The sequence below is a fragment of the Ostrea edulis genome, chromosome 7 (assembly GCF_947568905.1).
Source record: "Ostrea edulis chromosome 7, xbOstEdul1.1, whole genome shotgun sequence".
In the NCBI taxonomy this organism is placed as follows: domain Eukaryota; kingdom Metazoa; phylum Mollusca; class Bivalvia; order Ostreida; family Ostreidae; genus Ostrea; species Ostrea edulis.
The window spans coordinates 26150547-26170440 of NC_079170.1; the positions used below are offsets into that span (position 1 = coordinate 26150547).

General features: G+C 35.3%; 1 protein-coding gene across 1 annotated transcript; it reads right to left on the bottom strand.

Annotated features, from left to right (window-relative positions):
* Positions 1 to 621: 621 nt before the first annotated feature.
* LOC130047969 (uncharacterized) lies at positions 622 to 19652 on the bottom strand. Its single transcript, XM_056143782.1, has 5 exons — positions 19565 to 19652; positions 9079 to 9241; positions 8616 to 8851; positions 6856 to 7050; positions 622 to 1958 (listed from the first exon to the last, which is right to left on the bottom strand). Exons 1-5 carry the CDS (start codon positions 19635 to 19637, stop codon positions 1657 to 1659), a joined length of 969 nt encoding a protein of 322 aa, XP_055999757.1. The 5' UTR covers positions 19638 to 19652; the 3' UTR covers positions 622 to 1656.
* Between the last annotated feature and the right edge of the window lie 242 nt (positions 19653 to 19894).

The following is a 19894-nucleotide window of genomic DNA, read 5'->3' on the forward strand; positions in this document are numbered from 1 at the left end:
TTGCAATTTCCCGAAGCTAAATATTGTGTCTATAAAATGTCTTTTCTCTGTATAATTCTGTTTTATTAAATGCATGCACAGTGTTATTTCTTAATTAATGAATTATTATTACAAACCGTTTATCATCTTCGGGATTATATTCGATGTACTGAACATTAATCTTTTACAACGGTTTTTGTATGTACAGCAATCTTCTCGGAATGAAAACATCATATCTCCGCTGAAGGAACCTGTTTAAAACCTTTATAGTCACAATGATCATCACGATCTTAAAAAATGATAACTTTGACTATATGCATCGGGCAGTTTATAAACACTTTGAAGTTTGGATATTGGCACTCCTGCATTAGATGGGTTGTTTTGATCATTTCAGTTTACCTTCGTCCATGGGAAAGAGTTGTTAAACCTCTCATTTGGTGTTTTGTGTGCTGGATCGGGTTAGTGAACACGTGGTAGTTTGCATTTGTGTATGTTCTAAACCGATACGTTGACAAACAACTTTAGACTTTCATTCTTCTCAAAAAGTGTTAAAACAATTTCATCAAATCTCAATACAAAACAATAGTCACGTTTCCTTCGTCATTTTGTTTTTATCAAAAACAACAGGTTTACAATTTATCAAAGCATTTTATTTAGTGCTGATACAACTTCGTTAAATACCTATTGATAATCATAGGGTTACCACGTATGTAGTGTTTATATTACAAGTATCATTTAGTATAGACAATTACACTCATAATTTATGTAAATGACGAAAAAGCTAACATAACCAACAACATTTAATTTCATACCCCCAGTAATTCCTATAAAAATACATGATTAAGAGGATGGTGAACCCGACCCCCTGGACACGATCCCAGAGGTGGGACCAGGCTCCTAGAAGAACAAGTACCCCCCATTGACCAGTCACAGGCGTTGTAAGCCCTATACATGTATCTTCAATCAGATAAACGGAGTAATACGTAGACAAAATCAGTGTGTAAAGAAAGGCTTAACAATTAAAATGAAACAAGTCAGGCAGCATTCTACCTAATGACATATTGTGTTTGTAAATTAGATCGTTATGATGACCATAATTAATTTCTATGGAGTTTTAATTCCAGCACGATCCCTCTTACCCTGCATATAATGAGGCTTCCCTTCGTCACACAGGTCCACCAAACGACCGATCGATTATTTCTCAATATTTTGCTCTCTCACCAAAACAAACCTGAAAATACTTTTTTTATTTCTTACACAGTGTGTTAGAATAAGTTTTTGGTAATATTACCGGGTAGTATACAAACTTTTAAATGTTAAACAATGAAATACACTTTAAGACCGGCAACATTACAACTATTATATACGTAGTTATGAAAAACATCAGCTATGGACTTCACTTGACATTTAAACTTTGTCGAGTGCATTGCAGTATTTTCATCCACATCCTGAAATCAATGACACTTTCTACAAACATTTTTCAGAACTCCTGAAAACTTATCTATGTTACAGTTTTTATTAGTACAATGAGTAGAGTTCTCAGTTTAAAACAGTCCCACACCCTTTTAAGGAATTTTATATATGTACTTATTGCCACCAAACTAAGCCAAACATATATATCAACCCATTCATTTTGTCATAAGTGTTTTTGACATTCCTTGGGTATTTAAATTTTCCTCATTCGTCAGAGCTACACCTACAAATCCCGTTTTTGAAATCGTTGTACAAATGACGAGCATCGCTTACGATGATAAGAACCATGACGAGTACAATGATTGTTACTCCTAAGGTAGTTCCAATGATGGCAGCGGATATTCGTGAGTCTGAGGCAGAAATCCTCCGCCGTAACGAGCTAGATAGCAGGGTTTTGTTCACAAAAAGAGCCTTCTTCATGGCTTCTATCTTCATTTTCAGCTGAGTTTCGTTCGCAATGATGATGACATTGTCCATTCTGGTACACAGACATACACACTCTAAAGCTGAAATGTGAATAAAATGCTACATATAGTAATTTATTGAAGGAAGTGAACATGAAAATGTGACAAAGTGTTTAGATTTGTCATTCTGATTTATATAGTGAATTCTGAAAATCACTAAGATGTAGCTTTCTTCTGTAGGGAGATATTTCATAAAGATTAACTAATCTTTACAATCATTGGGAGCTGCTAAATTGAAGAAAAAAATTATCATCTTCCTGCTGGGTTATCTCTTAGCATACACTAGAGGGCAGCACTGATGCTGACGTCAGTAGGACATATTGTGTATTTTTGGCACATTGTAAACATCAACGTTAAAATGTTATCAGCAGAAAATGAATTAGATGCAAGGTGAAGATAACGAACAGTGATCAATCTCATAACTCCTACAAGCAATACAAAATAGATAGTTGGGCAAACACGGACCCCTGGACACACCAGAGGCGGGATCAGTTACCTAGGAGGAGTAAGCATCCCCTGTTGACCGGTCAAGATATCAATTTGAACCTTATGTTACAAAGGAAGAAATTGTTTCTCAGAATAATAATTTTTCACCAGCAGTTGATTTTGATGAGAGAGGAATTTTCCTTGATTGCTGTGCTTGTAAAAATTTTAGCTATGTATATTCAAGGGGTGTCTTTGTTGTCACGAGTTTGAATATTTTGTGTCAGATTACATAGATCTACACGTAAAGTGCGTTTCTCTACATACATATTTTAACATGATGTGTCGAAGTCCTGTTATAATTGATACAGCTTACATTTATCCATGGATTTATGTATCCAGAGAGGAAGGGTCTCAGAGGACTTGGATAACAACTTGTTAAACAAGTAAGAAAAACACGAAAATGAAAAATATCTTCTGAATCTGTATTCACATGTATTAAAATATAAACACAACATGCCATTTGTTGTAAACATTTCCAATTACACACACACGTGATAGCAGTAATAATTCTGCTGCAGACATGCTATCAAGATTTATGGCCTACAGAGAGTTTATCAACTAGGTCAGACGCGGTCAGCCTCTTGGGGGGAAATCAGAATATTTCTACCCTCATTTGTTGTGACATAAATTAAGGGAGCATTTCCTGAAGAGCACTGCAATTATGAAGGATTTCTTAAAACATCATACTTTGATAAAGATTCTAAATATTAGTAAATAAGTTGTTTTTAATGTAAATAAAGAACATCATTGTAAAATACGATTTTAATTGCATCTCCAAAATTTATCTGTGGTCCACGTACGTCAATTATTATATAAACATATAAATTATATGCCTATATTGCAGTACTTTTATGACATAGTCACCTTAATATTTCAAAATCTAATGAACTTAATTGATTTGGAATCTCGAAACATACAGTGTTCTGCGTAAGTTCAGAAGTTGGAGGAGCTGGACATATTTTGTGGGAGTTTTTCTTTTTCTTTTTTCTGAATACATTGTAATTAAACTTGATTTCAATTCTTTTTCCTCCGAAACCTTATCCATCAAATCTAATATGACTTCATAAACTTCTGCTGTATAACAGTGACCCAGTCAACAACAGCAATGTGTCTCATCTACGTCAGAGAACAGATGCATACTGGGAAATAATGGATGACCTCCATAAACCTTTAACTTAGAGTGCTTAATTGATCAATTTCATAATAGAAACAAGCAAATTAGTTTTAGGCCACACTATTAAGTTTCAGGAGGTCTTTTAAGTTTATTTTGCAGCAACGTTTTTTTCATGTTCACTTCCTTTAAGTGAATTCAACATTTCTGTTTAAATAGATTGTTTCAAAATGCAAGCAACACATATCAAATATCGATTCCAGTTCCGATTACTATTGGATGGGAGGGGCACTGTATATTACGTAGTCGTATGTCTGCGTCCATCGTAAACCGCTGTGTGTTAACAATTGAACATTGTAAACGTCCCTTTGAATTCTTTTTAGAAGGAGCAGGTAACCCATTACTAACATTGTGAATTTCAAGATCACAGGGGCACATGTAGGGGTTTGGCATCAAGGGAGGCCATAACGGTCAGAATTATTGAATACGTACGTTAACAATTGAACTTTTTTAACTTCTTGATAAGTTCTATTCCAATTATTTTGAAATTCGTATGAAGCATCTTTCAGACAAGAGGAGCACAAACTGTAAAGTCTAGGTCTCCTGCATCCCCGCGGCCTTAGGGATGGGATACGCACTGTTAGAATTTGACTTTTTTTTTAAGAATGTGTTATATAAAACCGCACATATGTCAGAAAACTAAATGCATAGTATGTACAGCAGGAAGGCCTCAATTATAAATATCATGATCCTCAGGTTAGAGGGTTTAACTCTGGGTTAAGGCAAAACTTGGCATATAGTGTTAATGAACTCTACAACTAATGATAATAAACTGAAACTAAATAGAACCGGTAGCGATAGTTCAGTAAAGTGTTCGCTTCGTAACCGGGAGGTTATGAGTTGGAGTTTGTGCCATGGTCACCTCAAACCTAAGACTTAAACATAGGTTGTGATTGCTCCTTCGCAAAATGTTCGGCATTTATAAGTGAAAAATATGGGTCCTTCGAGTATGACCTTTAAAACGGAGGTACATAATGTAGTGTCAGACGTTGGCACGTTAAAGATCCCCCACTGCTACGGCCCTGTGTCCTAAGAATAGGTCTAAATTTGTGATATTTTACCTAAAGTTGGTAACATCTCAATATTGGTGATTAGTTTGTTGGTTGTATACTGTTAAACGTCCTTCTCGAGAATTTTCACTCAAATGGAACGTCACCACTGCCGGTAAAGGTCTGCAAAATTTAAATCTATGTTAGGTGCATACGACCTTTCGGCAGGGAAGGATCTTCATCGTGCTACACCTGTTGTGGCATGGGACCTCGGGTTTTGTGGTTTCATCTAACGGGTCGCCCCATTTAATCACCTCTAGAATGCTTACTCATCCTAGGCACCTGATCTCACCTCTGGTGTGTCCAGGGATCCATGTTTGCCCAACACTCTACTTTGTATTGCTAGTGGCATTCATGAGAATGATCACTGTTCGTTATCTTCACCTTTCACGTCTATATATGGGGGGGGGGGGGGGGGATCTCAAGCTGGACGTTAATCGATGTACAATCAATCAATCCATCCATTATAGCCCAAATCTTAGTTTTATAGATGTTATATAGGAAAGGTGAAGATAACGAATGTTAGGATGTTAAGATTTAACTTCGAAACGCAGGAAAGGATAATCCTCAGATTTCTTAGCCCTTCTGACTACTTACACGTTTAACTAATACTCAGATGACGAATAAGGCATGTGAACTTCTTGTCACAATACGTTCTAGAAAGAAAGTATGTGCACAAGTCGCATTACACGTTACAAATTATCGTACAATTGCTTTACGACAGAAAAGTACTTAATATGTACTGTTAGACATCGTAGATACTTCCTTGCAACTTAACTGCAATTGCTTTATTCAACGTTCACCAAAGACTTAAAAACAATCATTGACTTATCTTTTAACTTTGCATTTTGATCTAGATCTTGATAGACGCGTGACTGGCATAACGCAAATCTACTTAAAAGTTCCGTAGGTACCTCAACACGTTTCAGATAATTTGATTGTATTACGAACCGTCAAGATTTTTCAGCAGTAGTAGGTGAAATACCACTCATTTAGACCGCAATAGTGCCTGTGATTGCGGGACCTCTGTTTAGAGATCATTTTAAAAAGACCAATGATTCTCACTTCTAAACGCCGAATGTTTTGCGAAAGACCTACATGTATCACTACCTATGTTTTTCGTCTAAGCGGGGCTCAAACTCACGACCTCTCGGTTACAAAGCGGACACTCTACCACTGAGCTACCGCGATCGGTTCAGTGAGTTTGCAAATCTGTGAGAAATTTTATCCTCTCAGGCATGTCTTTGGGAAACTCCATGAGGGTAAATAATTCTCCAAGATCCTGCACAATGGGAAGAAGAGTGTTAAGTTCATATATGTTTACCAAATCCAAAACAATGAATATAACAAATTCCTTGACTGTATATACAAGACACGTTTACACCTCAACTGATGAGATTCACCGTTTTATCAATCAAACTCAGGATCACCATTTAGGATGTAAGACATTACATTTGGGCACTTTTGTGATTTGTCGTTACTCCTAGGCACCTGATCCCACGTCTGGTATATCCAGACGTCCATGTTTGTCTAACTCTCTGTTTTTTATTGCTTATATAAGTTATGAGATTTATCACTGTTCGTTATCTTCACCTAGTACTGTGTCAAATAATTGCATTGGACACCATTGTGATTTGTCATTTTATATAGTACTGTGTGAAGGCTTGTTACCAAATCCTTTATTGATTGCAAGGTAAATCAGGGGACATAGCTTTGGTTTGCTGAAGATGTTCTAGCCATTGCTTGTGCAGAAAAACGTCAAACCATAGTCCCCATAACGTTTGGAGGCTGTTGAGTTAACAGTGTATTGGTCACACGTCGGTCATTACAGCATGTTTAACGTGCCAGTTGTCGTGATCGTGATCGATGTAGTTCTTTGTGTATTGAGATCAATTATAGAAATACCTTATTTATATTTCAACGTTTATATGCATATATATATATATATATATATATATATATATATATATATATCAGACTGTACATTCGCATGGTCTCTAACTGTACAAATCCTATTTGGATAGTAATATTTCATTCACAAAAAAATGTTTTTAAAAAAAAATCACTTTTTGACTTCAGTCTATAGTTTTAATTATTGTTATTTTGGTGAATACTTCCGTTCACTTTCATAAATTTTAAAGAAAGGCAAAAACAGTGTTATTTACCTGGAGAAGAAGCACATGTGATTTTCCTATCTCTTATGGAATATCTACACACTAGAAAATTTCCTTACCCGTACCTGTAGGTGTAATTTCAACACTTGATGTTGTAGCGAGTGATGTTCGAGCTTGTGGGACTGTTGTGGTCATTTGTGCTTCGTTGTTGGACACCAGAGATATTCGTTGTGTTGTTGGCACGGCTGTTGATGTTGTTACTATTGTCGTTGTCTCTGATGTTGTTGTTGGTACATTTGTTGTCTCCATCTTGGCTATAAATATTGTAAATACAATACTTTAATAGAATATTTCAATTTGTAATACAACTATAATTTCTGTAATCAGGAGAATGAAAAGGAGAAAAGTTAAAATTTGATAAATCAATTGTTGTATTTTCTTTAAGTTTTTAATATTGCGAATTGACAGGTAAACGTGATAACACGAATTCGCAAGTAGACTGTTACATGTATTTCAGCAATATGAAAATAAAAGGGATTTAATTTTATTCGCAAATTGTGGTTTTCGCCAAACTACGACACGATCAATTTCTTGCGTATATTTAGGAACCTACCGTATTTCAGCAATGCTTTAAAAAAAATACTAACTCTTATTGCCGTGTATTTTCATCAAACATACTAACAGAACAGCTAATATGGTTAATGGATGTGACTGTTGCGATAAGCCAAGATCATCAGTTTACAACATTTCATTTTAGACATTCCATGCAAGGTGAAGATAACGAACAGTGATCAATCTCATAACTCCTACAAGCAATACAAAATAGATAGTTGGGCAAACACGGACCCCTGGACATCCGTCTATTCATTTAACGTAGTTCTATCCTTCTGTGACGTCATAAGATTTTGCAAAATAAATTATCTATTTAAATTTATGCATGATAGGAACATACATTTTGTTGGAGTTTATTCCAATGGTTATTGAAAAAATCTTGTTAAGGTAGTATTCTACATCGTCATAATGGCTGACTTCCTTTAAAAACATGGATGAAAAAATCGATATCAGCAATATCTGTCTTTTCCTTTTCCATTAAAATGCCTAGCCGAGTACCTCAGTAGGTTAGAATACCGACTGCTGGACTGTAGGTCGCAGGTTCGAGTCCGGCAGGGGTTTTAAAAAAAATCCAGATTATCTTTTACTGAAACTGTATTTTTTGACAAAATAAAGTAAATTTGAAATTTTTCAACTTCAAAATATTGTTGTACATATCCTCCACTTTTCATCTACATCAAATTTCTCTGGTGTAGCATACATCCCTAAAAACATAAAAAAATTCAAAAGTCGAACTTATACATAAGTAGTCAATAATATGTTTAAAATTATTTAATCCATGGGAAATAACTGTTTTCATTGAATCCTTTATCAAGTTCATTGTGCGATAGATTTTGAATAGTTTAGTAACGAAACAGTTTCATGAAATTATCATGAATACTATTATATCGTTTGAAGCAGTTTTTGTGAAATTTTGATAATGCTGTTGAAGACAAATTACAGTTTTTGACGTTGATATATGATTTTAATATGTATGTCTCGGATCGTAAAAAGTGTGATGACCTTATATCTTTTCTTTAGATATACTTAGCTTTGCAGGACCGGACACTCTTCCCAACATCAATCATAACTACTCGGCTATTTCCGTAACGGTTATAGAAAAGGGTGATCGCGTGATCCGATTGTTCGAACATAGACATTTAGAATTATTACGAACACTCAGCTGTACTATCCGCATATTATTTCACGCACTCAGAGTTCCCTTACTAAAATGAAACTTACGCATTATCGCTTTGTAACACACTTGGAACACATCATGTTTACTTACGCATTATCGCTTTGGAACACACTGCTCCATATTCGAGGCCACACATGGTGTCAATCCATCCAGTACTTCTCACCAATACACAATCGGCATTTTTGTAGATATCATTCACATTGTTCGGCTGATCGAAATCCCAATTCGTGTAGGTAATGGATTCATTTAACATGTTTACAAATGCGTTCTCCGCATACATGTCGTGGATCCCTATCCAGTAGTTTCCGATGACAGCTAACCACTTTCTGTAGATTGCATGAATAATATCATTGTATAAAATATATGTTCTACAGGACAATAAGAAACGAAAACTGCTGTTTACTAAGCATATTTTGATCGATGTTCCAATTCAAATCATGAAAAAAAACAACATTTTTTCCTAGTGAGATGCGCTCTGCCGCGTCTAATTGTAAACTGTCGTATAGCACCATTTTTATCAAAAGCTCTAAAAGGAAAGTGTATTCTTTTATACTGTTTTACTGCGTCCTCTGTGCTGCTATCGGGAATTTCTGCCAATATTCCTCCATCAGATTGACATATTTTCTGTGATTCTGTGAAATTAAGGAGACGTCCACTTTTCCAGTAACATCTTTCACTTTGGTAGATAGTCTCTAATAGCAAATGTGAACAGTTATCTACAAAATAATACATCTATGAAAATATCATAATTATATACAGAAATGTAAAAAGGGAATTATCTCTAATGAAAGGTGAAGATAACGAACAGTAATCAATCTCATAATCCTGTAATATATCCTATAATATGAGAAATAGGGATGAGTGCAAGATACCTACTTTCCTTCTATTAGGTTTTACTTATACTTCCTACACAGAGTGACATACACGTAGTAACTTGCCCGTCCATTCCTTCATTTGTTAATTTGTCCATAAGTTTATTAGTGTGTCAGTACTTGATTCATTGGTGTATTTGCTTCAAACTAAGACATATGCGAAAACTTGTGTAGATCAAATGTTGATGATCAAACCTTGTAAAAAACGTTTTAGCAAAACTTTACGGAACTCAACAGCATCAACACGTATGAAGTATAAATACTTTACCCATCATTTCTCATGATAAATCAAGAATTACACTTTTTCATATCATAAAGACCTGATTCTTCAATCAGGCTTATGCCTCCAACAAACACTATTCTGATTATACATAAAAGTACTCTGATATGATCAGTTGCTTTAGCTTATTGTTGACAATATCTATGTAGTATTTTGAAGATTACGGGTTAGAGAATGTCCTCCGTACCCCTTGTTTGTGGTAAGAAGCGACTAAGTGGGGCGGTCTTCGGTTGAGACCGCAAAAACAGAGGTCCCATGTCACAGCAGCTGTGACACGATACAGATCCCTCCACGTTCTAAGGCCATAAGCGCCGAGCATATGCCTAAGGTATCGATAACAGGCCTAAATCATTTCTAATTATGCCGCTAGTTCCTTAAATGCAAATTTTATAACAAAGGAATAAATGTCGTCAGCATAAGCAACATTCTTCGTCATAAAAAGAGCAGTCTTGTATTCCAACATATTTCAAATTCAAGTCTGCATCTTGTATTTCCTACAATTATACTTCTGCTATTACATCCAAACGTTTTAATCACTAACCAACTTTGAAGTGCCTAGATATAGAACATCTTATATTAATCCATCTACGTGTTATTCGTCTTCTCTCAACTATTGGCCAACTGGACATGTCATTACTGGTGATGTTGATACAGTTGAAAATGTAGTCTCGTGCAACCAGACACTCGGCTGTCTCCGTAAATCTTCGACGACGATAGTCTGGTAAAACACGTTCGTAACATCAGACCTAGGCTTACCAAATTATATTTATTTTCATGGGTTGACAAACACACCTCAAAAATAACGACTACCGAAGAAATTTGTATTAGATTGAATTTGCCGTATTTACAACTAGAGTGTTTACAAAACTGTTGTAAAAGGAAATGATTTATTTGCTATCCTAACCACTGAAATATGGTAAAATCATTTTACCACAATTACTTTGGGAGGCAAAATTGAAAGTACTATTTCCAGCTGAAAACGATCGCAGTTGGATTTTTTCTCTTTCAATTATACATGTAATAATGATTTCCCCATTAGTATCGCTAATAAAGAATCAACTAATTAACATCAAGTCTCGGAATTGACTGTTTATGTCGGAGAGAATCAAATCGAAATAAATTAGCGCTCCCTTGCGATAAAATGTATCATCGTGAATCTTTACCAGACTCTCTGTTCGTTGATGTTTTGCGGATACAGCTGAGTCTCTGGTTAAACCAGACGTTTAAAAAAGAAGACATGAAATCGCTCAATTCAAAAGGTCCTAAATTCATAGAGGCTCAGTTATTCAACTGGTGACAGAACTTATATGTTAGGAATTATGTCAAAGATTATGCCAGACGATGGACCAAATATGAAAAAGAACCTGATACTTTTCAGAATGGATTAAAAATATAAGAGGAATATCAAGATCCGGTATTAGACATCTGAAACAAAAATACATACCATCCATCGTTCTGTGTTTAGTGAACCAGAAGTGATGGAAGAATTATATAGGTTGCACGAGGAATATGTTTTGGTTCAAGCTCATTATTACAACTGTAATTAAACGAACTTGGCATTGTTTCCACATTTGGTAATCTTACTTACACTCCTACTGCCCTTGTAAAAGATACAATTCTTCAAAATCATGATACACAAGAGTTTGCTCTGCGAATAATCAGGAATAATCGAGACACAGGTTGATGTTACAGTGTTTTCTACAGTCGTTTGAAGTCAGCATTTCGCAAATTCTAGGTCATTCATGACACACTGAGTTTGACTATGAATTAATCTCTGTACTTGATCAACACATAGTTCTAATGGCGGTTGTGACCGGTCGACAGAGGATGCGTATTTCTCCTAGGCACTTCATCCGACCTCAAGTACGCCCAGGTGTCTGTGTTTGCCCAACTCTTTATTTTGTATTCCTTGTATTATGGAGTTATGAAATTGATCACTGTTTTTATATTCTTATGAAGCAAAATTCATTTAAAAGCTTTCATATGAGAAGAAAAACTCTGTAACCATGGCCTTCAATGATTAGTGAAGTAGTGAATAGTGATTAATATCATAACTTCTAAAAGGAACACAAAACTAAAACTAGACCAAACACAGATCCCTAAACATAGCAGAGGTGTATATGTAATGAATCAGAAAATTTGGATCTGAGTTGATCGGAGTTGAAAAAGGCTAAGATAACGAACAGTGACCAATCTCATAACTCCTATAAGCAATACAAAATAGAGTTGGGCAAACACGGACCCCTGGATATACCAGAGATGGGATCAGGTACCTAGGAGGAGTAAGCATCCCCTGTCGACCGGTCACATCCACCGTGATCCCTATATCTTGATCAGTTAAACAGAGTAATCCGTAGTCAAAATCAGTGTGCCAAGAACGACCTATCAATCGGCATGAAACACGGCAGAGAGCATTTGACCCAATATAGATTGTATCGACAAACTAGATCGTAATAACGATCATATACATTGTAATTTAAGAAATGCTAATTTTAATAAGACTGTTGGAACCCCTGCATCATCAACTTGTTTGTCAGTAGCCTGCTTCAATTTATAAACTGACCATATCCAGAACAAGTTCGTGCGTATCGAATCAGTTGAGATATTTAAACACCATATGTAGGAGATTATGGAATATTGCTGCATATCAGAATTTACTTTTCTGATTCCTAAATTGAAAAGTAATTCAAATATTCTTTCAAATACCCCTTTTGAACGTCCTTAATGAAATAAAAATCCTCCAAAGTCCAAGTTGTGGTGGTATTACCTCCAGTAATTATTTTTTAGATTATAATTAACAAAGATTTATATTTCCTGCTTACGGGACTTTTTTTTTTTTTTTAGAATTAAGAGCTTTCGATCCAAATATGTATATTCTCTACTACTGCTCACAATGTTATCAGGTGTTTGATCTCTGGTAATATTTCCAGAATGATTGATTTATTTTGTATCCCTCTTTAATCTCTGTAATTTCCTATATAACAATGTTCTCTGTTTTGTGGTCTAGACATTGATCTTCATCTTCTCTGTAATATGTATAATTTCTACAAAATCATGGAGTCGTTTGTTCTGTCGCAAAAACACCAACTTGCTTTGAAATAATTTTTTTTTTAATTTTCGAAATTATAAATGGATGTGAAAGATTTATATAGATGAATTGAGAAGGAAAAAAAACTCAGAACACATTCTTCTGAAGAAACACGATTTATTGGACTATTATATAAGCGTTCTTCCATAGTGTAGATTTGAATGGGGAACTCAGAATGAAGTGTCACCTCCTAGAGTAGATTTGCGTTTCTTTAAACCATGAATATTGCGGCCAAAGTAAGGCAACAACTAAAGTTATGAAAATTGGGGTGGATTATTTGGAAAGAACTCCATGAAAAAGGTTGACAATAAACAGTGACCAATCTCATAAATCCTACAACATACAAAATTGAAAGAATAGCTAAAACAGACCCATGAAACATCAGAGGAGGTCATGTGTTTAGGAGGAGTAAGCATTCCCTGTTGACCGGTAACTGTCCCCATTATCCCTATATCTGAATCAGATAAACGTAATAATCCGTAGTAAACAAAATGATATGAAAATAACGGCCTTTCAATTCATGTGTCCGACAGCACTCCACCTCACGACAAGTATTTGCAAATAAAATCATCATGAAAGGTGAATATAAAGCACAGTGATAGTCATACTCCTATAAGCAATAGCAAATAGAGAATTGGGAAAACACGAATCCCTGAATACACCGGAGGTGGGATCAAGTGTCTAGGAGGAGTAATCATCCCCTGTCGACCGGTCTCACCCGCCCTGAGCCCTATATCTTGGTCGCTAAACGGAGTTATCCGTAGTCAAAATCAGTGTGGCAATACGGCCTAACAATCGATATGAAACAAATCAGACAGCATTTGTCCCATTGATAGGTTCCATTGGCAAACTAGATCGTTATAATGACCATATAATTTGCGAAATGCAGACTTTGAACGAGGATGTTCGAATCTTGTAACATCATCGTGTTATTCAGTCGCCATGCTCCGTATTAAGAATTGATAAATACACAAAACATGATATCGCGTATCGAATCAGGGAACCACTGTCAATATGTCTACTCAGCTTCCAGGGGCGTGTTTTATTTCAACATGACTGTAATTTACCTTCGTGTGTAGTTCTCGAGCTGATGTTTGCAAGTAAAAACACTTGCCAAAACATATCTTAATTAGTGACTAAAAATCATCTCTTCAAAGAATACACGCACTTGATGTACCGTGTACTATCGACTTAAACAACCAGTGATCAATATTCAAGTCTGCTCTCTAATATACTTCTTTAATGTCACATCATCAATAACTCCTCTGATTTTCCTTCGTTTGATCATTTTACACTCTACATAGAATATGTTAAGGGCTATTTTGGATATTTCATTCCATGGTCAACCTATCATTCAGTAGTATATGGAATCGTGGTGATTGGAAGCCTTATGATTCCGGTAGAGGCATTCTTATACATATCTGTGTGTGTACGATGCTAATACATTACATAAATTTGTCAATGTTCGATATTGTTAAATTCACAAATACACAAATCTATACTCATGAACACAAAATTTATAATTTAGCGGTAAAACAATGAAAATTGCTTGGAATTCGAACTATTTCATTGTCCTATTCCGAGGGTTCTATGCAAGAGGACACAAATCATGGAGATTGCATACTTGTTCCAGAGAAAACCTAAGAATATTAAAAATGCATAATACATGTATGTTGCAAAGGACGAATGGCAACATTGATGTTCCTCATATTACATAAAAAGGTTATTTCCGAATGTCCATATTGAACATCATTTAAACAAACGTCGGACTTTAGCCATTTTGGACGGATTTTAAGGGTATTAATCAACGCTTTTAGAAAATGAGAAATTTCCTAATCGGTAATGTAAAGGAGCCTAGATAATGGTTCATCTACTGATTAAAGGATTGACACGGAGCACTGTTGCATTTGCTGATGGCATTACAGAATCATGACAAAATGAATTAGACATTTGTAAGGTAGAGTGTATTTCAGCAAATATTGGAAGGCATGCTGAAAAAGCTATAATATCAAATTGCAAAATGTCCGTTCTATGTGAAGGCGGATCCATATTAAAAAGTGAAGCTAATGAATAGTGATCAATCTCGTGACTCCTATAAGTAACAAAAATTAAGAGTTGAGCAAATACCGATCCCTAGGCATCCCAGAGGTGGGATCAGGTGCGTAGGATGTGGTAAGCATCCCATTCCACCAGGTCAACGACAAAGACAATTTACCGAACGTCCAACCTTCGGAAATAAATGCCTCCGATCCGGGGATTCAGTTCTTGGTGTAGTCATTCAGAACACAATCACAATTTCTTATACGTTTAGAAATGAAATGGCTTTGGAAGGATTCGGAAAAAAACATACTTATATATCCAGTTGTATGGTACACAAAGGTGTTTAAGTCAATTTTGCAATGTAAGACAATTACAGTTAATTAAATTTCAAATATTCATGTATGTAACCAATTGTACGTGCATTTTAATTATCCCTACGTGTGCGTATGCTCCCCCATAAAGGTCTGGATCCTTTCTGTAGAAAACAACTTTTCCCTTTAGATGTCGCTAAATCACAAGAAATAATATTTTTCTTATTTGTACTTTAAACCACCTTTAAACTTAAAAAGGTAAGTCGAAACCATTTACTGTAAACCTGGATCATTCTAGATGTCATATTCAACGTACATGGTTGTTGTACTATGAGTTCAAGAACAACTTCTTCGGAAGAAGAATGCCTTAAACACTGAACATATGTTTCGTTCAATAGGCAAGCATGACTCTTTTTAATTACACAATCTGTGCCTTCATCGAAATCTTAGTAAGTCTTGCTTTGAGTTCAGAAAAACATCAAAGATGATTGTTGGAATCGTTCACAAACGTCGGAGTGACCCAGCCTAATGTAAGTTAAAAGTTTGGAATGCGTTTTGCAAGGCAAATGAAAATCAAAATATTTGGTTTTTAAATCAGTATTTCACACTCAACTCTTACAAAGCAAACTTATGATGGAATAACTCCTGCATACTACATCATGTGTTTTCTGGGTTTGATACCCCACCAACCAAATAAAAATAATATGCCTCAGGCCGTTGTCATTCAGCAGCTCTGAGTAATGATGGCACCATTTATAAACTCTGTAACAATTGAAGAGAGCAACTCCTGGATCCGGCTTTAACAGGAAACACCACTGCTTTCCAGCGTTTTCCTTGCACTCTACCATCAGGTTAGCATAGTTTAGACTTTTTCTTTCGTGCGCTTTATCGGAATCTTTCTTCCTTGGTAGTGTCAACTCGATGACTACCAGCACATTACACTGTTTAAACCACATCACCATGTCGGATCTCAGTGGTGTATATATAAAGGTGAAGATAACAAACAAGTGGTCGATCTTATAACTCCCAAAAGGAATACAAATTAGAGAGTTGGGGGAACAAGGACCCCAGAGGTAGGATCAGGTACCTCGGAGGAGTAAGCATCCCCTGTCGACCAGAAACAATATAAAGAATCATTATGCCAAGATCGTTCTAACTATTGGTATGAAACACTTCAGACAGCATTTGACCCAATGAAGGGTTGTATGTGCACGCTAGATCATTGTAACGATCATAGAATTAGCGAAATGCTGACTTTAAAAGAGACTGTTGAAACCCCTGTAACATTAACTTGTTCAGCAGCCTGCCTGAATTTAAAACAATTATCAAATGCAGAACAAGCTCTAGCGTATCGAATCAGTTGAGATATATAAACACCATAAACAGGTGATAAATGGAATATTGCTACATAAATTATGTGAAGTAGACGATGGAGAAGCTAAAGGCATCCAGTTTGACCTTAAAATTGAGTTGTCAGTTTGTCTTTCATATATTTTTTTCAATAAAATATCTATATACTATCCCTGAGAATCCAAGCTTTCTATTCAAATCCCCTCTAAGCTGTGAATATCTCCTGTGCAGCACCGACAATCACCATGTTTTCCTATTCTCTGGTCTTGCACCTTTCCTAACAAAGTTGATGACAACAGACGTATTGGTGCTTCTTTTCCGTGTTCTCGCCTTCAAAACATAATTCTGTCCCCATAATGTTTAATCATGTCTCCTCCCTCAGTGACGGCCTTACATCAAAGCAATCATATAAGATGTTTATCATTGCCCCCCCCCCCTTTCCCATTCAGCTTACAAGCAGGATTTTGTGTTAGTCCCCACTGCCGCAGACTTGTTAGCGATGAAATATTCTTGTAAAACCGATCTTTAAAAAGAATTTAACTTGTCCATCTTTCATAGGTTCGACCCTGTAATTATGCGTTATTGAAGCTCCACTGTCAATCACCCATCTTGCTTTCCAAATTCTGCTACATGTGATCTTCTGAATCTCTCTTCTAATTTCGCCCTGGACCATGTTCCATCTCTCTGTCAGCCTTGGCCCATTATTGGAAATGTGACATACCAAACCATTATCTACCTCTACATGTGTTGCCATTAGAATCCCACTGGTTGGTCTTCTTTTGTTAAGGCAGATCACTTGTATCCCGACATTTTGTTTTAAATCAGTCTCGGCAGGATTCCATGCTGGCAAATCTTAGTTTTGTACTTTCCTGGTACCCTGCTTTCATTTACTTTTTTCGGGCACGATGTTACAGTAGGTTTAATTTCTTTTGACTATCTATCAGTGATGAATCGAACCACTTTCTATCAGATTGTCAACTATCGTTGAAATATCTTAATTTCGACTTTCATCTTGAATTGCTGACTGGCCCCTCCCTTCTTCAGCATCAGACACCGTGTTTTCTTTTGTTAAAATTTCATGCATATCCAAGTTACAATATCCTCCAGCTAAAACCCATCTATTATGTATAGGTGAACATCGTATTGGTGGTTGGTACACTTTTGAATTTATCCTTGTACCTTGTGTTTCTCTTGTCATTAACAGGGTCATTCAAATCACCAACAGAATTGGACATATCTTTTGAAGATTCCCTTCTCTCTCTCTTGTAAACTATCTTATGGAAAAGATAGAAATTATTTCAAGTACTCGTTGGTAATACTATTCATATGTTGTAGTACCTGAAAAGCCTCCATTCCTAACTCTATCAACTTGTGTGGCAATGAACCATACGCATTTGCAAGATCAAAACAAATCACTGCAATATTCGCCTGGCTCTGTTTTCTCTATCCCATAGTTGACTTCAGATGCTGGAGTGCTCCACAAAATGCACTTCCTTTATCCTATTGTTGAAAAGCATTTTGTCGTGCTTTTCATGAACAAGGCGTGTTAAATATCAATTAGAATTTATTTAGCAAAACCAAATTTTAACATTCCGATTCTTATGATGTGGATTAGAGGTTAAAAAAAGCTTTCAAATTGTCAGTACCCTTTATAAGATACATGTATTTGCAAAGTGGGTTAAAATTTACATCACAAATCGCCATTTCTACTTGTTTTTGTGGTCACCCATGCTAAATGTTTATCACCCGCCTAATACTCAATTACTTTTCAATCCAATGTTTTACTGTCTTACCGTCACTTTTCATTGTGACGTCAGCTGTTTTGACTGTAACAGATGCCAATTAAGATTTTTTTTTCCAATCTTGTTAGTTACTGTTCCGTGGCCTTTTACTATGTAGATTCAGTGCATAATCTTTTCCGATCGTTATTGAAAAACTTATAACATTCGAGGTATTTTTTCTATAATTACATAGGAAATCTATGAATCATTATATACACAGTGAATTGACGATATTTGCATGACGATCACCGTATTGAGTTGTAGTTTTGCTTAATTTTCTATTACCGTTAATATTTCAAATCATTTACTATATACTTTTGTTTCAGGGATGTTTTCTTCATATCGTTGGTTTTCCAGTCAGCAATGGATTACGTCATGTCTTGTTAAATTAACCTTACAATCAATCTTTACAGGAAAATTACCAAACTATACACAAGGATATTTTTACTGTATATTATACATCGTTATCCTCTCATTTGCATTAACACACATGCGGAAGATTTGTCCAGTGCACAATCGAAAGTTACCATATTGACCGAATGTTAACAGAATGTTTCCACTTCCGCTCCTATATTTTTTTGTTAATCCATAATACTATATAAGTAGCATTAATCACAAAGATTGAATATATGTGGTTATATCCAAAGTTTATACAAAAAGAAAGAACATCTAGTCATTATGTTTGTGATAATCTAAGAAATACATACGTACTATTGTCTGTTATGGGTTCTGGTGTACGATGAAGGGGTTACTAATGTCTGGATGTCTTATTTTGTTCTAAAGATGTTATCATTCTAATTCTAATTCAACTATTAACGGCAACACAAACATATACATCCTCAGGTTGGGTTTGTTCTGGATTCCGTATTCAACATAATTTGTATATACATGTAATTTCAGTAGAAAAATATTCGCATCAATCTATTCCCGATGCGATTCATTTTATAAAGTGAAAAAGTTGAGATTAGTACTATTTCCATATTCATGATTATATATATATATATATATATATATATATATATATATATATATATATATGCGCATCTGGTGCATCACAATTGGTACCGTAACTTTTACACACACACACACACACACACACACACACATATATATATATATATATATATATATATATATATATATATATGGAAGTACAATTCACGTGTTTCAATGTATATAATCAGCAAATGTATATCAAAGGGAATCTGCGTAATATATGTGAAATAAAAAAGATCAAAATCTAATCAAAGTTTTGTACTAAGGTGTGTATTTCTCAAGATTATTAAAATAAACAGAACTGAAGCTTATAATACTTACCTATAGATTCTACTCCCTGCACAATGACAAACATGATCACCAGGATATGAATGTTCTTCACGTTGATACTCATTTCAAAGTATTTGATTCCAATGATATTCGATCCTTACTTGTAATGTGTGGCTGTTGCAATATGCTCCTCCAACTGTAGACTATTTTCAGGTTTGTTTTGAAATAATTGATAATTCAATACTACATATTAACATAATTGTATTCCAGACTATTCATGCATATCCTTAACATGGTTCTTAATAAATTTTAATCTTACTATTACCAAATATTCAAGAATATAGGGATATTTAGATTTTTTTTTCTTATTTACTCTTTTCA

Coding starts and splice junctions, on each gene's coding strand:
- LOC130047969 (XM_056143782.1), bottom strand. CDS start 19,637: ATGAGTATCAACGTGAAGAACATTCATATCCTGGTGATCATGTTTGTC. Junction 9,242..19,564: donor GCAGGGAGTAGAATCTATAG/GTAAGTATTATA, acceptor ATTATTTTGTAG/ATAACTGTTCACATTTGCTA. Junction 1,959..6,855: donor AATTACACCTACAGGTACGG/GTAAGGAAATTT, acceptor TTCACATTTCAG/CTTTAGAGTGTGTATGTCTG.